A 21,187-nucleotide genomic window follows, 5' to 3' on the forward strand; every position below is an offset into this window, starting at 1 on the left:
ATAAAAATCTGAGGGCCCCACAAAACAAGTAAAATCCAACACACAGTAGTGGGGCCCATTTCGTATGTGGTTGTACGTACGTTTTTCCTATGCTTTCGGGTACAAGTCTATCTAGGGAAGGTCTTTTCTGTATCATCCTTAAATTCTGATAAGTGATAATAGCACTTTTCGTCCCTTCTTTATTGATTAATGTTGATATTCATCCTTTAGTTTAATTTTTAATTAATTAAGAAATATACTCTCTTCGTCCATCTTTATTTATTTATTATATTAAAAATAGATATCTAATAATATTTATTTAATTTATAAAATTAAGAGATAATTTATAGTTAGTTCTTAATTTACTCTAATTATTAATTTGTAGTCATTTCTATATTATATTTTTTAGGACATTATATTTATTATATTCAAAGGATGATATAATTAAATTACTATTCTATTTATAGTTTCTTAAAAACTGTGCAAAGTTAATAGTGGACAAGTAAAGATAGACGGGTGGAGTATTTTTTATCTATTTGACCTTTTTTTTTTGTTAGCATGCTTCTATACAAAGGTGATTAGTTATCAATGAAGACATGAATCGTCGAATTGAATCTGTACAATTTTTCAATCTTGACTGTTGGCAAACGTATAACTATTGTCCGCAGGGCATGCCTCCTAAGCTTATCACTCACCTATGCTCTTGCAGCATGCCCCCTTCGAGCAATAGAGTATAATACGTGAAGCAGCTGAGTCATAGTTATTCGATCGCTATATTCTTGCATAGAAATAGATTGTGTTTGAACTACTTTTTAGTAATATAGTATCTTGAAATGTATAGTTAATATTATAAATTTAACATAATATATTTGTAATTTGTGAATATTCAATAACTTAGCAAAACGATCGAAAGTACACATTTCATATAATTAAAGATTAAATATTTTTAGTTAGATATCACAAGGTCCATAAATTAAATTGACCATAATTGAAGGACCAGAAATGCTGTTTTCTTAATTATATTTTTTTTGGAGGTGGGAGGGAGGGGGGTTGTACAAAAAAGGATAAAATTCTTCTAGTTACTTCCACCCATAAATAGTCTTGCATCTATTGCATTTGATCAATTCTCTTGTTTTCACATTTAGAAAAATATATCATTTTCTCTTCTTGAACTTTTGAAAAATAATTAAGAAGAGAATTATGGAGTGGGATTGGTTAAGGGATTTCTTGAAAGGGATGATTAAGCCTTTTGCTGCACTTGCTGTTGTGTTTATGGCAGTTGGATTATCATATGTACAGAAATTGGGACTTGAAGGAGAAATGATTTATTCTGTTTTTAGAGCATTTATTCAACTATCCATTATTGGTTTTGTTCTTCAATTCATTTTCAGTCAGAAGAATGCTGCTTGGATCATTCTTGCGTATCTATTCATGGTATGTTTAATTCTCCTCTTCGTATCTCTCGTATAGTCATTCAGTTAATAGTTATTATTTTAAAAAGAATTATTAAAAATAAATGACTTTCTAAAACAATACTCTAACTTTAAGTTACAATAAGTATCTTTCAAGTCAGCAAAAATTCAAAATAATGAAAGTTTATAGAGAGAAATAAAAAGAAAAAAGCTAATTTCTTTTTTTAATCAAGTGATCATATGAGAAATCAACCGTTTAATTCTTTTTTTTATTTTATTCTATTTTCATTTTTTTTTTTAAAAGATCCCAAGCAAATGGAGAAATATAGAATCTTTCTACATATGTACAGGATTTGCTGGTAATTTAGTTTTCCAAATTTGTTTGAGAGAAAACTATTTGAGATGATTTGATATGTCGTGGTCTACGAATGCATCTGTCCGTCTATAATTTGTAAATACGAAATTATGATAAGTGAAAGTGTTTAAAAAGGTTGAAGTAAATCTCATATAAGTTTATGGGTGGAGTCAAAATTTAAATTTATGAATTAAATATTTTTATTCGTTTAAGTTATTAAATAATAATTTATACAGATGGCCGAAAAAACTATAATTTCTATGACGTGAAATTAAACCTCATATAAATTGCATCTGACGTGAAAGTAAGTTGTGTCGAGAAAATTATATTTTTTAAGAATCTAGAGCAAACAAAATTTGAGGCGTAATAGAAGGAAAATAAATTTTATAGGCTAATTCAATAAATTGAAATTATATAGTAGTCATATAATTAGTACATTTATTTCACGTCCTGTGTCTTTATAAGTTCTATAGAAAAAATATTTTAAATATTATATTGGTACTTTTTCTATCTCAAATTATGGCTAGTAATTTCTTTTTAAAAAATAATTATATTAAATTATTTATTATTTTAGAAGTTCAAGACAAAACTAATGATGTATACTTTTTTTCCATTTTATTCTTAAAAGTAATTGTTCTTGAAGATTATAAATACCTCAATAAAGTAAGTATTTAACAAAGAGAGATTATATTGATCTTAATTAGACATAAATGAATGTAAATTAATTAAAAATTACCTTTAATATATAATCCATCTGTCTAACAATAATTGTCCATTATTAACTTGACACAGAGATTAAAAAATAATAAATAATAGGGATAATTTTACTAAATTACCCTTATTAAATATAAATTATCTAAACATTGGAAAATTATTTAATAGTAAAAATAAAATAGACGTAAGATTAATTATTTGTTGGTTTTATAAACCGAACAAATATTGATGAATATTTTAAAATAGTATAATCAATAAATAAAAATAAATAAATAAAATATTTTTTTCAAAATATATATAAAAAAAAACACGATAAATAATTTGAAATATTACAAATAGAAACGTTACTTTACACTAACAAAACATTCATATATCAAATCTTGATATTCGTACTCCCTTTACTTCTTCCTCAGGTCAATAATTTACTAAAGACAAAATAAATAATATTTAATTTCATCAAGACTTTATGCTTCTTTTGACTTTCAGCAAAGAATAATTCGACAAGTTCATCTAATAAAGATTTTTTTATGGAATAGCTGAGATTTTTTTTTACTTTTAATTATAATTTTAATTCGAATTTTAATTATAAAAAAGGTAATATTGAAAATGCTGCTTCTATAAATGAGCTTTGTAATATATAAGTTTAAATTAATTAAATTTTAATATAAATATTGAACAATAAGAGATTTAAAAAAGAAAGTCAATAAAGACAAGTTGTTATTCTTCTTCTTATTATTATATCTGTATTTGCACTCCTATATTATTTTATTTTATGCTATCATCAACAAATTGATTGTAGATTCCCCCCAAAAGTAAAATAATATTCTCCTTCCACTGGTTGATACTGATGTCGACTTTATTATATTTACTACTCCACTTACACATAGTAGGAAAAAATTTGATAACCTCCTTTTTCGTAATGACATCATAATATCCTTTTTTAAAAAAATTGAAGATTAATATAGTATTTTTTTATATGTTACTTTGGGTCCAACCTGTTAAATCAAAATCAATAATCGGATCATAACTTAACTCGTTCAAAACACAAACAAGTTGGATTGGTTACTGAACCTCTAATCGTCTAGGTAAATTCAAACCAATTCCTTTGTATTTTTAACCAAATTGTTGTCTCATTACTAATAATTTTGAGTGTTAATTATGACATAAACTTAGATAATTTATTTGTTGATTTTGCAGGTAACAATTGCTGGTTATACGGCTGGACAACGTGCAAAACATGTACCACGAGGAAAATATATAGCTGGAGTTTCGATTCTTGCTGGAACTTCTGTTACTATGTTCTTGTTGGTTATTTTGAATGTTTTCCCTTTCACCCCTCGTTACATCATCCCCGTTGCGGGGATGATGGTTGGTAATGCAATGACAGTCACTGGTGTTACGATGAAGAAACTCCGTGATGACATCAAGATACAAATGTCCCTGGTACGTCGAGTTTTAAATCTTAATGTAGGCATGTGACAAGGTCTCTATACTATTTGAAATTGCTTATTTTGTACTTTGTAACACTTTTGCCCCATTTATACACTTGTTATTAGCAAATTGTCTAGTATTTTTCCTTCCCATTAACGGAGCTCTAGTACTCTAAAATGAGCGGACTCCACGTATCCAAATTTTCGAGGAAAAAGGTCCAAATTTATTCTCAACTTCCAATTTAAAGTTGTACTCAAGAGTTTGGAGCTACATTAGGGGGTAAGGGAGAAAATAAACGTTTTTTTTTTCTAATGACAGTGTATAGTATTGGACCAAAAGTATAAAACATAGCTCCCTCTGTTTCAATTTATGTGGCAAAGTTTGAAAAAGATCGAAGTTTAAGAAAGAAAGTACGTTTATTGTAAGTTGTAACTTGTTTTCATAAACATGTTATAAGACTTTTCAAACTTATAGTTTTAAACAACTGTGTCAATATAAAGACCCTATTACGGGCAAAAAATGAAAAGTTTAAGTTGTGTTATTTCCAAATTTAGAAAGTTGACATTCTTTTTAAATTGTTAAAAAGAAAATGCTGCCACATAAACTGGAACGGAAGGAGTAGTAAAGTTGCTCAATTTCGATAGTATATTGCTATAAAATTAGGTTCAATTTGGAAAATGGCAAATTTGGTCTATACTGAGCATGTAGTTGTTGTTCATAAATTTGGTGTATGCATACTGAAGAATGTTTGTTTTTGGTAGGTAGAGACAGCATTGGCTCTAGGGGCAACTCCTAGGCAAGCAACACTACAACAAGTGAAAAGATCACTTGTTATTGCTCTGTCTCCTGTGTTAGACAATGCCAAAACAGTTGGACTTATATCACTTCCAGGTGCAATGACTGGGCTAATTATGGGAGGAGCTTCTCCTCTCGAGGCGATTCAATTGCAGATTGTTGTAATGAACATGCTTATCGGGGCATCCACTGTCAGCAGCATCTTCTCGACGTACCTCTCCTGGCCCTCATTCTTCACTAAAGCTTATCAGTTAGAAACCAAAGTTTTCTCCTCAGAGTGAAGAAGGGGATTTTGAGTTTGACACTCATGAAGAACAAGTTTTACTAGTAGTGAAAACAATTTTTTTTCATGTGACATGTATGCACTCATCAAAATGATGATGTGGCAATGACATGTCATTTTTCACTGCCTTAAAAAAATAACTTTCTGATATAATAACTATTATATGAGTTTTCGTATGAGAAATCAACTCCGTATTTGCTACTAGATTTAATGAGAGAATATATTAATAATGATGTCAAATTAGGACGAGTTCAAATCAGAAAAAATGTCAATTTGCTGGATTTTTTTTAAAAAAAGTTGTACAGAAGTAGAACAATCGTTATATTCTGATCACACAAAATGTTACATTAGAGATCACATCTCACCTATTGTTGGACATGACGATGCTCGAATAGCGAAATCAGATATGTTTAAACAAGCTTGTTTCTTCTACCTCTCCCATGTTGAGATTTGAAGGGCGTCTCAACGAGCTGGTGATTGTACACCCACGTTGCGTTTTCTTCCTCTACCACGTCTCACATTTCCAGCATTCACCGATTTTGGTGGTAAAACTGGTGATGTGAGAGGTACATTAGCAGGTAACGCCACAGGCGTTACAGCCACGTTACGTTTTCTACCTCTGACACCATTATTCACCGGTTTCAGAGATAAACCTGGTGGTGGAACACCAGGCACAATGTTACCGGGATTTAAAGGGTTAACGCCCTTTACGTTCCCTATAGGATCATACGAGCATACAACAATCGCGCCTTTTTGATCATCGCAATAGACAAATCCACTACATCCAACTTTAGTGGTAGTACGCCATATAACGTTGAGGTAATGCCCGCATTCACATCCAGCGCGCTCAGGCTGGCAATTGCATTGATTCGTAGCGTGGTTGAAGAATTGCTTCTCTCCGAACCATTTCTGTACAATGCTAGTGGCTGTATTCTGCCTGTAGAGTTCCCAAAATATGTTCTCCCCGTAAGGGCTCGTGGAATGTTGCCTGTAATCACACTGGTGCTTGCGCTCGTTCGCCCATGACTGGGCGAACGCAGCCAGGCTGGAGTCCCACTGTAAATGTGGGACGCCAACGCTTGATCTCAAATCATTGTGTGATTTGAGGAATTCTTGTTGGACCCAGTCGAATTGGGAGACAAAGGATGCTGCTGCTTCTGTAGAGGAAATAAAAATGGAAAACAGCAGCAAAATTGCTCCTGATAAGATTTGGGATTTGGGGATTACCATTGACATTGATAATGACAATGCATAAAAAGAATATGGTAAATGGATTAATAGAAAAAATGGTTGCCCCTGGAATTTTGGGTTCAACTAATTGACACCTTTTTATTTTTGAGTTTTGAGTTTTATGTTAGTTGTATACGAACAGAGCAGCGATAAAAGAGGAGATAAAGCCTAAAGGTATGGCCATGTTTAAATTCACAAATTTGGATTCACGTTCACCTCAAACCTTTTAGTTTGGAGATTTTTTTTGTTATAACAGCACTGCCCAAACCAGCTTGCACGCACCTCAAGTATCAGCTACACCAAGGCTATAATAGATGAGAATAGACAACCTAGTGTGTTGTCTTTATTGGTATTTAAAGATATTTAAACTTGAGAACTTATGATGATCAACCTGCTTCATTAGCCACTATGTTACACCTCTGGGTGCAAAATGTATCTCAAGATTCGCACTGTTTGATTCTTGAATGTGACCAACCGTTTCAGTCTTGCCATTTTGGATGGAAATATACGAATTCTTATTGCTCTTTCATTTCATTTTACTTGCCCCTATACTAAAATAAAATTCTCTTTACTTGTCCATTTTCGTTTGTTTGCAATAATTAACTAGTACTAATATTTTATCCTACATTTTGTCCAAAATAGTAGTTGGACAATTAACTCTAAAATTCAGAAAAACCATATCCTTGGTTCCAATAAATCACAGTTCTGACCACTCATCAGTAAGAAGTTCGAAAAACTTGTCAACTGGCTCCATCTAAGTCGAAACAACACAAATACTTAGAGAATGTATTGGATAGACTTGAATCCAAAAGAAGAGAAAAATAAAATGACAATGAAATGCATAAAATTATTGACGGTTGATTTTAGTAAAAGCTCAAATGACTAAACACAACTAAATTAACATTGTTGTTTACAATTACCATAACAATAACAAGAACAAACACATAACTAGATGTCTTCATAATACATTTTAAACCTACTTCTACATGGCCACCGACTGCAGCCTACAAGATTTATCTGGAGATACTATGTAGCTGAACAACACCTCCTTAGTGTCAATCTATCTGAAACGACCCAAATCAAAATTTTAAGAAAACTTGGAAAGCTCTTGAACCATTGAACCTTTCATAAGCAAAACAGCGAACCCAAAAAAGGACCAGTTTGAAGGAATGTGGATTTGACGACCTGACCATCATTTAACTCCAGCAGTGTGCATACAAGATTCACGATCATGAAATGCACTAGTAGCAAATATATATTGCAACACATATAACTAGTCTTACCTTTCTAACTATAGAGAACCCAACAAGAAAATTAAAAATAACATGGCCAAACCAAAAACATATGATGCATCAAAGAGAAGTACAAATTATCATGGATCTTTAAGTGCAAGATAAATGCTTATCTGCTAGAAAACAAAAGATGTACTACACTTCCCACTTCAGCTATTAGAGTAATGAAGGGTCAATAAGGTTGAATTAAATAGCCAAATACCCAAGAAGTGGACCTCCTACAAATAATGCATGTTCAATGAAAGCCGCTAACCTTGGGGAACATTTAAGTTTTAACATCAAGCAATCTCTAATCTACTCTGAACCACTTGGATAAGTTGAAACTAAAAATCTATCACTGGTTGATCCTTGACATGCAACAGGAATCTATGTTTTTCTATGTCAAAAGGGTAACGCATTACAATATAAACGTGACATTAGTAGCAGATTAATAACTGAGTGATTGATGATAAAGTCGTCAAATCAAACCCTTCAAGAAGGATACTTTGGTTGTAGTTTCATCATTTTTAATATTGATTAAGGGTCATTTCCGGTAGTTTGACGCCAAGGAGGTGGTTATCAATTATCCTTGTGCTCTCCAGAAAGACATAGTATGCTATTTTAGGAGACTAGAAAAGCTTTTTTGCAGTAATTCGAAAGCCAAAATTTATATAAGCTACAGAAAGGACAAAAACTTTAGAATCCAAGACCACCAACCTGCAAGAATTGGAAAAAAGTGGTTAAAAGATGAGGAACTCCAATTCTGCAGTTAACAAGGCCCCTAACCACAACCCAACAACAGTAAAGTAATACAATCGAGCAAGTCTTACTCGTTAACGAAGTGAGGGATCATTCAGGTTCTCCTCCAGCCTTGTCCACAGCAACAGATTCCTGAATTAAATGTATCCATAGATTAGGAAAAAGCTATTATACATAAGAAAAAGAAATTAGAGAAAGATTCCTACAAGTGATATATACTAGTTGGAAATAAGTTGTCTTGTTAGAATGTTAATTTTGAACCTATTGCTTTTCTAGAGGTAATTGACATTTGACCTTATCATAGATTTATATGCCAGTAATTTATATGCCAGTAAAAATATAGAGAATCGTGGCGATACCAGAGAGAGAAGAGAGGAGAGAGGAGAAAGGTAAAAATCCTGTTCCTATTCTTTTCTGTCTGAGACCCCCCACCTGGCTACAAGATCGCATTACAGGGCAAACTGTGTTTTCGTAAATTGGTGCACCTCTTTCCTTATATAATCCTTTTACTTGAGCCGTAGAAATATGCAACAGAATAATGAGAACTGATTGACAGATTGAGAGAATTGTATGGGGTTGGCCGTTCAATCTCAAGAGGCCAAAGCAATCGTGCAAGGTGTTGAAGACCAAAATAAATAAATAAAAGTTTTCCCCTCTTTAATAGCTTAAACATTTAGATGATGAGGTCACACAAGATCTGCCTGTCAGATCATGAATACCAAGTGAATAATTAAAGTAAATAACATTCAAATGTGTAATGATGTCACTTCTCTTTTTTCTTTAGGGCCAAACCCTGTGCACTGCTTATGCATACAAAAACAAACCTGCTCAATATTTCCTTTGCCATTTACTTGTGGCTGTGAACCAGGCTGGGGTTGTGAAAACCTATAAAAAGAAAGTACATGACTATCAGAATTAAGCCATAAATCTGACAAAGACGGATTTATCCGTAGATTCTTACTGATATATGGATGGAAAATATTGTGCAGATTCCAAGGTGTAATAAGAGAAAATGAACAATTTTAACTTTTTACAACCTGAGAGCCCTAGCTTTCCTTTTATCTTCCTCCACTGGATCAGTCTTCCCTGGTGGCGCAAACCTTGTCAACCTAGCCTTCTTCTTCTTAGCCTCCTCATCAGTTGTGTCGGATTTCACAATCCCAAACCTGAGAAAGAACGAAAAAATCTATGAAGAACTCATAACCAAACAACAACAAACCCAACGTAGTCCTATAAGCGAGGTCTGTGGCGGGTAGAGTGTATGCAAACCTTAACCCTACCTCGAGGAGGTAGAGAGGCTATCTTTGAAAGACCCTTGGCTCAAGAAGAACTCATAACCAATTTAACTAATACATCTCAGATGAAGAAAACAGGAAAAAATAGAAACCTCTCTGCCCTAGCCTGCCTCTTATGCTCCTCAGATTTCTTTAAAGCATCTGACCCTTGAACTGGGGACCCAGTGCCAAACCTGTGAAACACAATTCAAAAAAAGGGTAGAATCACAGTGCTCCATAAGACACAGAAATTAAACCAAAAAGTGCAAAACACATGAATGTTATCAACTTTTTTGTTTTTCTCCTGACAACTAAGAATTGCCATTCACTTGTCACATATAAGTACATGTTTGATTGCAGGTGCAACCAGATAGATACTAAAATCTCAGAAAATAGTAATCCAATACCAGAACCTTTGTTATTAGTGAAGAATCTTCACTTCCTAGAACAAAGTTCTAAAAACTGTTTAACTGCTCATCCTCTCAATTAAGTATTAAAATACGAAAAGATTGAGTTAAAAATTGCCCAGCAATTTTCCTCACAACAACCAGAAATCGTGAAGGCATATAACCACCAATGACCACCACAAATCCTCAAAGATGTCCAGTTGAACCTAATGGTACTGCAAAGGAAATACAATAATCGGATCTAAAACAATTGAGAAGGCTAGTTTCCAGCAAAGAGCAATTATGTTTTAAAAAAAATGAGAAAATGCTGGAATTCACACCAAAAATTATATGTACTGATATTTGCACTCAGGACCAGCCAAAATTATGGAATAAACCACAAACACAATTGCATGCAACGATTTAAAGATACAAAAATATATTACCTCTCAGCTCGGGAATTTCGCTTCTCTTCTTCGGATAGCTGAACAGGCATTCCAAACCGCTCAGCTCGCTTCATCTTCTTCTGAATATCATTACCCTGACAGCTGTCATCTCCTCCCGCCGCCTTGATTTCCTCTTTGGCACCATCAGATGGCGGTGATTTCGGCGAGTCAGGTGCGGAATCGGGAGGGGAAACGCTTTCAGCCACTGGCTTGGGATCTGACGGCTCATCTAGGGTTTTCATATGGTTTCCGGGATTCTGCTGCGCTGTCGTTGTGGCGGCCATAGCTGAGGATCGAAGAGAGAAAGAGAACTTTGGAAATGGCGATTCCTTCAGTGAATTGCAAACGACGAAATGGTAGCGGCAGCTGCTTTTTTTTCTTTCTGGGGATTGTAGTGATTCTTATGCCTCGTTTGGTTCGGACTTTGGAGGGCGATATTTTTTGCCTAAAATTCCCAAAAACACCCTTTAACTCCTCTTTCGATTTATCCCCGGTAAAAAGTTGGAAAAATTACGCGGATAAGCAAATATATACTAGTTAATTAACTAATATAATTATAGTTTGAATTAATTATGGCTCACAATAAATATCTAGCTATAATTGCAGTTTGAGTTTTGTATAATTCGCGCGATTTATACGTTACAAACGTTGTACGCAAATCGAATTGTATAGCGAAATATACAAATGTTATACAAAAACTGCGAATTTTATAGAGAATTATGTAAACATATATAAATGTTGTGCGAATTATACAAATGTTGTTATAACTATAGTTACGAACTGTAATTAACAAACTATAGTTATGGAGCATAATTAAGATATTTTTGAGTGACTATATCAAAAATTCTCATAAAAAGTTTCATGTTTAATTATATTTTATTGTGAAATTTAAAAATTGTATTAATTTATATTTTTAAAAGTGAAAATAATATTTGAAAATAGAAATGGTAATTGTCTTCAAGGTCAAATCCGAAGATGTTATTTTTGGAGGAATATTTTTGAGGTAATACAAAAGATGGATATTCACGTAAATATATCCTTAAGTTTTTATCATAAAATTATAAAACATTACATAAAAATTATAATTAGCAAGAGTAATGAAAGCGAAAATAGATTATCTACTTATTGTTAAAGCTTATTTAACATGACACGTAGAATTTTATCTTATTGGAGCTATTATTGATGACAATAGACATGTATTGAAAATTAACAAGGTCAATATTAGGTAAAGTATTTATCGAAATTAGATTTAATTCAAATTATTTAGCTGAATTTAGTCTACGGCCTAAACTATTTACATGTATGTTCTCTTGTTCTATTAACTGAACCATTGTTTTTTTATATTTAGTGCCATTGAAGTATATATATATATGCTGATAGTATTTATATTACTCTGATTATATTTATATATTTTAATAATATCAAACAGTAATTAAATAGTCTTTTAATTGAAACACGACATATTAATAAATACAAATTAACCATTAAAAATAGGAGACTGCTCTTCCATTTTTGCCACAAAAGTGTTCTTTTCCCAATTATTTTTGAGAAAATGGTGAATACAAAATATAGCAATAAGATTTGGGAATTGTGGTCACTTTCCTATCTAACCATTTTCATAGTTGAACCAATTCTCCTCCTTTCAAAGTGAAAAGCCATGAATTTGGCTTCCATAATACATAACAACACTACTCAATCCCCTCCAAAGTTCATCTCCACCTCCCACAAGATATCCCCAATCACATCCCCAACATGGGTCCACTTTCAATTAGCTCCTCTTCGCTTTCCACCACCCATTTTAGGTAATTCCTCCCTCATGTGTAAATTTCCCGTGGTTCTTGGTCCACTTCATTAAGCGGCATGTTTGGTGATTGTATATCCCCAATTCGAATATATTAAAGTTTCTTTTTTGTTTGTTTGCAGTTGGGTGTAATTGTAGACGAAGAAGATATAATGCGGTTGTTTCCTGCTTAAGAAAATCTGAACAAGGGGAAGAATTGTCTAATGCTGGTTAGAAATTAGAATTCTTATTACTCTACTTGTTTTCTTATGAATAAAAAAAAAAGTTTAAGGAAAATAAGAATTTGGTAATTCCACTATCGTGCTGATAATGTATTGTATTTTATGAAGTTCTGTAGATGTGGGATATTATTTTTGCTTAGGACATGTTTTTTTTTTTTCTATTGGTATGAACTTGGAAAATGAAAATAGTAGCATAAAAATCGTATCTTTGTTACAACCAATATATCTAGTGATATTAACCAAAAGCCAGACCAGAAATCTATGTTTGTTTGGTCATGTATAATGATCAGGGTAATGATCTCCCTATGTTTTTTCTTGTTGCCATACCAAATCATGTCGTACGAATGGGAAAAAAAATGTTACTGCAAACATTCGTGGATTCATGAAATATTACCTTAGTCTCACTGTACTACTTCTCTAATAGTTTACATTTAGCATCTAATGCAATGGATTATTAGTTGCCAATGTTGTACTCTCTTTCGTAATGTTTTTAACTATGTTAGCATCTTTAGCTCTAGAAGAAACTATGTTATTAAAAATAATATGACCATCCTTGCTTCCATATGATTGATTTATATGCCAAACATAACCCCCATCCACCACTCTGCAAATAAGATAAACGGGAAACTTAGTTCAAGTTTCTGTCACCATTTAATTACCAGAGTTATGTATCTATTTTTCACCTGCATGCTCTTTTGAAGGTCAAGGTCAGTTATCCATTATAATCTTCCCCTCTAAATCATTTTAATTTGATCTCCACTGGCTAATTTACCAAAAATGGCTTCAACTTACTATCCAGCTAACATGAAAACTACAGAAAAGGAGATAAATGATGTCCATCTGTCTTGAGAATTTCAATTAGCATGTTATAAGGTCATTGGTCGTCAGTCCTTTTTCTGTTAGAATGTAATATGCCTGGAAAAATTAATACTGCAGAGTCGACTTCATCATCACAGAAAAATAATGGCACTAACGATATTAAGATGTCTCGTAATACATTTGCTGTTGATGAAGCAGAAGAAAGAACTCAACCTTCTGGAAATTATGTGTCTTCTGTCAGGACGGTTGCCTTGTGTGTAAGTAATCTTGCTATGGTCATAACAGCATTTATTGTTGTTCATACTGATCTAGATCACTCTAAATTGAAGGAAATATAGTGATGGATTTATATAGGTGTTTTCAGCAGTGGCATTTGGTGTTGGCGTGGGGTTCACGGATGGAGTTAGCAAGACATCTGAATTTTTCGCTGGGTAAAGAGTCAAACTACTTTTCTTAGCATATTGAAGATTTAAGCCTATAAATTTTGGAAATACTTGATGTTCATTGTTGTTTTAAGATGATAGAACCTCTAGTTTTGATTGCGACTATGGAATGCGGAGTACTTGGAAATTATTCACTGCTAAAATGATAACAAGAATATAAAGCTATTTAGAGTTGCTACTAAATAATATCTCCGTGATTCAATTTTTTCAGGAGATGGAGTGGGGTGTGGGGTGAGAGAGGAAGTTCTTACAACTTCTAAATATACAATAGCTTGATCCTTTGCATATCTTTACTGAATGTTTATTAGGCAATGTGGTAGTCACTAGGTAGAATAGGAATTTGACAATGTGTTCAACTGTGGTAGTCACTAGGTAGTAGGCCAAAGATTCTTAATTCGAAGTCAAAGATCTCATGTCTAGGTTGTCAAGCAGAGTGATGGTTTTTATTGATATGATACCCAGTTAAGGAGTTTGAGAGGTCATTCAGGGGTGTGTCCCCTGCGAAGAGCTGATAAGGGGTCAGCCTAGATCAATGTTCTATCTTGGAGTTATTAACTGCGCCAGATGAATTGCTTACATGTTTGGTTGGGGAAATAGTTCGTCAGGAGTGAAGATCTCTGAAGTTTCCTTTCAACCAAGTCATAAAATGAGTCCTGGCTGTACTCTTTATTACATAAGTGCAAGATGTTGCATAGACACTTTTGATCTGCCATGAAAAATTGATTGTTTACCGATAGTACTACTCCCGAGATAAACATGAAATTCTCTCCAGTGTAAAACTGAAAGCCTTCTTTCTTTTGTTATCTTTCTGTAAATAGTGAGCAATCACTTTCTTGATACTGCTTATGAAGAGCAATAACATTCTCATTTTAACCTTTAAAAGCATGCTATCTGCTCAGCTTGACCTCCTAGTCCTATTATTATGGACAAATAAAGGAACTGTTAGCATTCTTCTGTATTTGTGGATCTGTTGAACCTTGTGGTTTTCCTTTGCTGGAGAGACCTGATCTAGATCCACAACTTCTATCAGAGCACAGTCCACGTTAGAAGTACCTTACACCCGAGAGGACTAAGTCCATCCAAAACAATAAAGTTGTAAATGTTGTTTTACTGGATTGCACTGAGAATTGATTTTTACTCGGGACTGATCTGGGTTGTTTGATTTTTCTTTATTACTCAATTTTAGACAATGTGCTGCCTTCCTAGGTCTTCTAATTTGTTCCTATCAAGTTTCAGTGCTTTCTACGTTTGACTGCTTCTGGATTTACTCGTTTTAGCTATAAACATTTTCAGGTATCTGCTGGAGCAGAGTTTGTCAGTGGATAATTTATTTGTATTCGTGCTGATATTCAAATATTTCAAAGTACCACTTATGTATCAGGTGTGATGCTAATCTTTTCTGCACTTACTGTCCACATTCACAACGTTGTGTTCATTCTCGTCCTACTTTTACTTTATATAAACTGGACAATGTTTGTATTTGTCAATTATGAGACCTTGTTCATGATGCAAATATGCTTATTGGGTCTACAGAACCGGGTGCTCTCGTATGGAATTGCTGGTGCCATAATCTTCAGATTGTCTATCATACTACTAGGAACAGCAACCCTGCAGGTTGGCTGCTAATTTCATTGAAGAAACATGTAATTACACAGAGATGCAGAAGTTCCAACTTCCAAGTACATCCCCCTACCCAGAGAAGTACACATTATTCAAAGTTATTCACATTTATCATTTTGTGTCATTTCAGAGATTTGAGGCAGTTAACTTACTGTTGGCCGGGATTCTTCTGTACTCGTCATTCAAGGTGAATTTTCTTTTATCTACATTCACGTGAATAAAAACACCATCTTTTAGCTTCTTTTTGCTGATGCAATGTTTTCAAGAGGATAAACTTATGTTGAACGATTGTGACATGAGTGTGGATACTTTGTATTAGATCTTCACATTAAAAATAGCAAAGTACTTGTACCTTATGCTTGTACATACATATGCAGGGTACTTACACACACGTACCTGATACTTAAATATATCTATAGTGGCTACATGTTCTTAGTTGAGTCCATGTAACATACATAATTTTTTTTAGAAGCCCATGTAACATAGATATAAACGAGCATGCCCCAGAAAATTCTGATACATGCACATATCCCTGTGGATATCATTCATGGGAGGTAGGAATTAGGGTGGGGGTTAGGAGTGACAATTTGATACTTAATTTTCATGATCATCCCTTTGAGGCCTCAAAGAGTCTTCTCTCTATTCATAACTGTCTTGCTCCAGTAATGCTTATGATGATCATTTTCTGCAACTGCTATTTCTTGTTTAAATAAATTTGCAAAGGATCCTATGTAAGAACAAATTGATTACAAAATTAGTATATTTGTTGTTCTGAAAGTTGCAACGTTTTTATTTAGTGTTGTTGCAAAAAATTTATGGACAAAACTACTTAAATTTGTTGATTTGATTATATAATCCCTTTGAGGATGCCATATCAACTGTCAGTTGTATCATCTGGCAGAAGTAACTAAAAGTACATTGAATGCAGTAAAAAGGTAGAAAAGGGAGATTAAATCCTTGCTTCTCAATGACTCAACCAGGATAAATTAGTTGTTTTATTCTTTTTAGGACCAACATAGACAGAATCTTCTTGCCATCACTTAAACTCCAACCACTGAGTATGCCTTCTATTTCAAAAAGGTAAAGAAAAACAAGAAACTTAGTGAGATGCTATATGATCTCATAATTGAGAAAATATAGATGACACTTAAGCCAAGAAGATCTGAAGGTACAGACCACTACGTCGTTCGGTACAATTTATTACATCATTCCTCTAGTTTCTACTCTTTAAAGATGTTATCTATATTTAGTGGAAGTTGGTTGCATATCACCATGAAACTTCACAGAAATTGTTAGTGCTTTCTTTTAGTTGAAAGAGGGTAAAACATTACGAAGTACATGTCAAGAATGAATGTATAAATAGTGCAGTAGATAGTTTGCCAATTTTAGAGAAATTTTGAGGAATGAAAATAGGAAGTCTCTGAATTTTTGAGAATACTAGAAGATGCTAATATATCAGGAGGAAACATGCAGTGAGCTGGAGACATTAGAGAGATGGAAAGTACTGTCAGATATGGTTATGAAATATTAACCACAGATTAAAATGGTCCACCACAGTGGCCTTGGAAGATAATCTGAAAAGGCAATGCAACTCCCTAGGTGGCCAATTTTTGCTGGATTGGTGCACATGAAGGAAGCGAAGTAGATGCTTCATATGTGAAGGAAGTGAAGGAGAGATACATCACTTGTTCATTCACTGCCAGGCCTTTAGAGCATGTTTGCAGTGTGTACAATTTAAGCTGGGTATTCCATTAAGACAATGAGGGAACTGCTGTGGAGCTGGACTTGGAGGCAGATGGGAAGAGAAAACAGGAAGATATGGTTTACTATCCCAGCCTGCATCTTTTGGGTAATTTGACAAGACTAGAAGACATTTTGAAGGTTTAGCCAATCCAATGTAACAAATTAAACCTATATGTAAATTTTTTGGTGTAGAATGACAGATTTTTGATGTTAACACACTACTTGAGTTCTTGAGCTCCCTAGACTTTAAGGAATGAGCCTGAGTTTTTGCCTTGTACGTATTAACACCTTCTTGGTGCTTTTGGTGAAATAAAGCTCTGACTACTTACTTAAAAAGAAGAAAAACAGAGCCATCTCTCCAGCCGCTGCAAATCTAGTAAACAGCTTTAACATTTTCTTATGAGGGATTGTCGATTACCCCGTGTTTTCGAGTAATTTTCTAAAAGGGAATACCAAAAAATAAACATTTAAGAGTTATCACTTCAAGTCACGCAATCAATGCTGCCAGAAATCTGAATTTTACCAATCAAGGCTAAAAGTATGTTGAAAAGAGACTGCTGGATGCTCATTGGAGTTCCCATGGATGTAGAAATATATCTTGGTTTAGTGCAATGTCTCTTCTTTTTCATGTCATGTGGAAATGAGCACTAGTATACAAGCTTAGCATAAAGACCCTCACCTATTCCTAACTGTTGTAAGCTAACTAGAAGAGCACCCATGGGATACATAAATGGGCTCATATACTACTCTCTGATCTATCTTGTTGTCCCAAAAACATTATTGCAATTTAATTCATGATACCTATTCTTTTTGTCTCATCATAGCTGTTCACTGGAGAAGAAGAAGATGCTGATCTATCTGACAATTTCATTGTGAAGACCTGCCAGAAATTCATTCCCATCACATGTAAAATTTTCTCTGCGTCTTTGCATAATTAGGTGCAATATTTGGTTTCTAAATGGTCTTATATGTTATCCTGCAAATGATTGCTGATTAATTTTTTTCTTGTGTTGGTACTAATTTTTTATTGGTTGTTCTGGAATAATTGAAGTGATCAAGTCCAACTACAACAACAACTGATAGTTTGATTTATTCTCGTGATACTTTTTTTTTTTAAGTTTGATTTGGTTATTCTGGAGTTCTCAAATTGATTCACTCCAAAAACATCAATTGCTTCCTATGCTGATTTCTCAATCCTAGATTGTAGTTGAGAGCTTCGTGTAAAGTTTACAGAAAAATCATTAAGTTGTGCATGCTACAAACGTGGAAATTTAAGAAAGGAGGACCTTCTCTCTTCTTTCTTTTTTACTCTCCCCTTTAGAAGGATGTGCAATGTGATTCTGTATAGGTGCATAATGCGATCATTTACTTACTGTTTTCAGAGACATACTTTGTGAAGTAAGTTATGCTCCAATTTTTTTATTTGAATGTTCTCTTCCCTTATAGGTTCCCATCAAAGTGGGGTTTGAAACATTTTTTTTTTTTAAATAGAACGTAGAAGTTTATATATATGACATACTCATATACTCCATGTTGTATAGTTCTTCATTCAAAAGAATGGGAAAAACAATTCTTAATCAACAATAATGTTATTGGACTTTACAGAATAGAAGATCATTTTTGGGAACTTACCATTTCCAATAAAAAAAAAAGAGCACCATTTTCTCTGGGGGCATTAAAGGAGTGATGGCAAGACAAACCAGGGCCAATGTCCTTTGAAAAACTAGAAATCACTTATAGAACAAAGATATGCTTTGGTAATACGAAGAGAAAGAAATGCTAGAGTTTTTGAAGGCAAGAAGGGTAATATAATTAATCTTAAGCTCAAGTGTATATCTTTACTTAATTTTTGGTGCAACAGAGCTATGGTACATGTATTAGAGCCGGATGTAATAGTTGACTTTCTTAGTTGTTTATGGACATTGTAAATTCTCTTTTGGATGTACCCTTGGCCCGGCATACCCTTATCGCTGGTCTGTGTTACATCAGTACTATTCTCGTGATTACCTATTTTTGAAAACAGGTAAATTTTGAGCATGATTAAAAGTGCATGCAATTTGCCCATGTGCTATTAATCTGTTGGGTATCACCAAAATTCATGGTCCAGTGTGACACAAACTCCATATGTAGAAAAATACTCCCTTTCCTTGCCACATATTTACTCTGATTTAGCAAAGCTTATTTGGAGTGCAAGGGTGGGTGGGAACCCATGAATTAGGTTATGTTTTCCCCTCAGAGATTAATGTTCTTCTAGTTCCGTGATGTTATTCATGTTACTCTTTAGTTCATATGAATATGATACATGAGTAGGGTCCAGGTTACAAGTTTCCTTAGGATGATGAAGCTCTGCTCCTTATACATAAATTTAACCTTTCAGCTTCTGAAATATATGATGATTTTTCAAACTTTTCTTGGTGTTGCAGCTGAATATGATGGTGACCGCTTCATAACTTTGCAGGATGGTGTATGGAAAGTAAGTCAACAGGGAGTTATTTTAGCAGTTTAAATTTATCTTTGTCCTAGCATGTCACCTCAATAATATTCATGCATATATCAATTTATACTTTTAAATTTCAGGCTTAACGAAATCCTGTATTTTTTGACCATCTATATGAACAAAAGCCTCTGTACTTGTTATATAGTTTTCTAGAATATATTTTAGATTACTTGTTCTGATTTCTAACAGGCTTTAACATTTTGGGCAGGCTACACCTTTACTTCTGACAGTAGCGGTTATTGAACTCAGTGATATTGCATTCGCAGTGAGTTTTCTGTTCATACTGGATTTGACATATCTTAAGGGCTAACATACCTGTTTGTTTCCGTCCTAACAACAATGTTGCGTTCTTCTCAGGTTGATTCTATACCAGCAGTTTTTGGTGTCACGAGAGATCCTTTCATAGTTTTCACATCCAATATCTTTGCAATTTTGGGTAGAGCCTGTGTTCTTTACTTTGCTTCTTATTTTAAGTTTTTAACCACAGGAGCTATAAAAATAGCCAATTATTAATTGAAATGTGTTTTCTTGTACCAAATAAGAGTTGGTTTAAACTTAGTGATATTTGGCATGGTTTAAACTTAGTGATATTTGGCATATGTTGTTCTATGCTTTGTAAATGATCATGTTTTTGACGTTCTTTTCATCAATTCATATATATTGAGGCTCATGTGCATGGAGTGAGTTGTTTACGGAAAAAATCTGTCTCGTTTTTGCTCATTCTGATTTTGCAAAGTAGTAGATCTTTTATTATTTCCCTTCCGCAAAATATGTTTTTTCTTTCCCTATAAACTAGGTGACCAACCTAGCTCTTCTTATGCAGGATTGAGGTCATTGTACACACTCATTTCTGAAAGTATGGGGGAGTTGGAATATCTTCAGGTGAGAATTGACTTGCTTTTCTCAGTTTCTGTTTGCTGTAGTACAACAGTCATTCACTCAATCGTCCCAAGTTAGTCATGATTGCTCAAGTAGCTTTAAGATATTAAATAATACAAATCAAACTAGCCGCTAGTCTATTAGTGACTGATCCTTATAGTTCACTTTACCTTCATGGATGGTAATTTTTAACCAAGATTTCCATTTCTGTTTCAGTCTTCCATTGGCGTTGTCCTGGGATTCATTGGATTTAAAATGATCCTAGACTTTTTCGGTGAGTTTCTGTAAACATCAGTTGAGCTCTTTCCTCTTATGATTGAAATCCAGTTGGGTGTGTTAACTGATTTCAAAATTCACACAGGATACCATGTTTCCACAGAGGTCTCTCTTGGTGTTGTAGCGACATGTCTAAGTGCTGGAGTCTTGCTTAGTCTTGCAAAGAACTCTGATCAATGAGTTGGGGTGCTCTCGAGATCATGTTCTTTAGGAGGATAGAGGATATCTATGGTGTTCCTTTTTTCTTCTCTTCGTCGTTGCCTTGAACTTGCTCTGCCAAATGTACTTTATTCAATTGATATGACAGTGACAAAATTATCAATCTTTAACATGTTTCTTCTTGTAATGATTTGATTTCTTAATGCAACACAGGTTGGGATGAATTATTACAACGATCATCTTCTTGCCATATCACCATGGACAAAACTTAAAATCTTTTTTTCCCTCTAACAATATGGGGAGTCTCTTTAGAAAATATGTACTTATTGGAGTCAGCCTCACCTTCATATTCTTGGGTTTTTTTACAAGTCATTGTAATGAGACTGATGATAGC

The 21,187-nt window shown here is 33.8% G+C and overlaps 4 protein-coding genes across 6 annotated transcripts; 2 read left to right on the plus strand and 2 right to left on the minus strand.

Annotated features, from left to right (window-relative positions):
* The first annotated feature begins 1,100 nt into the window (after positions 1-1,100).
* On the plus strand, positions 1,101-5,098 carry LOC129876319 (protein ALUMINUM SENSITIVE 3). Its single transcript, XM_055951731.1, has 3 exons — positions 1,101-1,413; positions 3,658-3,903; positions 4,653-5,098. Exons 1-3 carry the CDS (start codon positions 1,180-1,182, stop codon positions 4,965-4,967), a joined length of 795 nt encoding a protein of 264 aa, XP_055807706.1. The 5' UTR covers positions 1,101-1,179; the 3' UTR covers positions 4,968-5,098.
* Positions 5,099-5,192: 94 nt separating this feature from the next.
* On the minus strand, positions 5,193-6,205 carry LOC129876320 (pathogenesis-related protein PRMS-like). Its single transcript, XM_055951732.1, has one exon. It carries the CDS (start codon positions 6,203-6,205, stop codon positions 5,432-5,434), a length of 774 nt encoding a protein of 257 aa, XP_055807707.1. The 3' UTR covers positions 5,193-5,431.
* Positions 6,206-7,038: 833 nt separating this feature from the next.
* Positions 7,039-10,775, minus strand: LOC129876367 (protein MODIFIER OF SNC1 11). The gene is made up of 6 exons (XM_055951781.1): positions 10,336-10,775; positions 9,617-9,697; positions 9,267-9,395; positions 9,054-9,114; positions 8,301-8,361; positions 7,039-8,187 (listed from the first exon to the last, which is right to left on the minus strand). The coding sequence occupies exons 1-5, from the start codon at positions 10,617-10,619 to the stop codon at positions 8,320-8,322; spliced, it is 597 nt and encodes a 198-aa protein (XP_055807756.1). The 5' UTR covers positions 10,620-10,775; the 3' UTR covers positions 7,039-8,187; positions 8,301-8,319.
* A 1,087-nt stretch (positions 10,776-11,862) lies between these two features.
* Positions 11,863-21,026, plus strand: LOC129876565 (thylakoid membrane protein TERC, chloroplastic). 3 transcript variants are annotated; one of them, XM_055952025.1, is made up of 14 exons: positions 11,863-12,137; positions 12,259-12,345; positions 13,294-13,433; positions 13,531-13,607; positions 14,913-15,000; positions 15,153-15,233; positions 15,370-15,426; positions 17,807-17,888; positions 19,406-19,455; positions 19,688-19,744; positions 19,837-19,915; positions 20,303-20,361; positions 20,575-20,632; positions 20,738-21,026. In XM_055952025.1, the coding sequence occupies exons 1-14, from the start codon at positions 11,993-11,995 to the stop codon at positions 20,812-20,814; spliced, it is 1,137 nt and encodes a 378-aa protein (XP_055808000.1). In that variant the 5' UTR covers positions 11,863-11,992; the 3' UTR covers positions 20,815-21,026. The 3 variants fall into 3 exon arrangements, with proteins under 3 accessions (XP_055808000.1, XP_055807999.1, XP_055808001.1); XM_055952024.1 differs by having other exon boundaries at positions 11,865-12,137; positions 20,720-21,026; XM_055952026.1 differs by having other exon boundaries at positions 11,865-12,137; positions 13,375-13,433; positions 20,720-21,001.
* The last annotated feature ends 161 nt before the right edge of the window (positions 21,027-21,187 follow it).

The sequence above is a fragment of the Solanum dulcamara genome, chromosome 12 (genome assembly GCF_947179165.1).
Source record: "Solanum dulcamara chromosome 12, daSolDulc1.2, whole genome shotgun sequence".
NCBI classification, from domain to species: domain Eukaryota; kingdom Viridiplantae; phylum Streptophyta; class Magnoliopsida; order Solanales; family Solanaceae; genus Solanum; species Solanum dulcamara.

What these genes read in the sequence shown, in the direction of transcription:
- LOC129876319 (XM_055951731.1), top strand. Translation starts at nt 1,180, where the DNA reads ATGGAGTGGGATTGGTTAAGGGATTTCTTGAAAGGGATGATTAAGCCT. An exon ending in TTCTTGCGTATCTATTCATG is followed by an intron (nt 1,414 to 3,657) that starts GTATGTTTAATT and finishes TTGATTTTGCAG; the next exon opens with GTAACAATTGCTGGTTATAC. An exon ending in TCAAGATACAAATGTCCCTG is followed by an intron (nt 3,904 to 4,652) that starts GTACGTCGAGTT and finishes TGTTTTTGGTAG; the next exon opens with GTAGAGACAGCATTGGCTCT.
- LOC129876320 (XM_055951732.1), bottom strand. Translation starts at nt 6,205, where the DNA reads ATGTCAATGGTAATCCCCAAATCCCAAATCTTATCAGGAGCAATTTTG.
- LOC129876367 (XM_055951781.1), bottom strand. Translation starts at nt 10,619, where the DNA reads ATGGCCGCCACAACGACAGCGCAGCAGAATCCCGGAAACCATATGAAA. An exon ending in AGGCAGGCTAGGGCAGAGAG is followed by an intron (nt 9,396 to 9,616) that starts GTTTCTATTTTT and finishes GTTCTTTCTCAG; the next exon opens with GTTTGGGATTGTGAAATCCG. An exon ending in AGGAAAGCTAGGGCTCTCAG is followed by an intron (nt 9,115 to 9,266) that starts GTTGTAAAAAGT and finishes TTCTTTTTATAG; the next exon opens with GTTTTCACAACCCCAGCCTG.
- LOC129876565 (XM_055952024.1), top strand. Translation starts at nt 11,993, where the DNA reads ATGAATTTGGCTTCCATAATACATAACAACACTACTCAATCCCCTCCA. An exon ending in GAAATTCATTCCCATCACAT is followed by an intron (nt 17,889 to 19,405) that starts GTAAAATTTTCT and finishes TTGGTGTTGCAG; the next exon opens with CTGAATATGATGGTGACCGC. An exon ending in GGGAGTTGGAATATCTTCAG is followed by an intron (nt 20,362 to 20,574) that starts GTGAGAATTGAC and finishes TTTCTGTTTCAG; the next exon opens with TCTTCCATTGGCGTTGTCCT.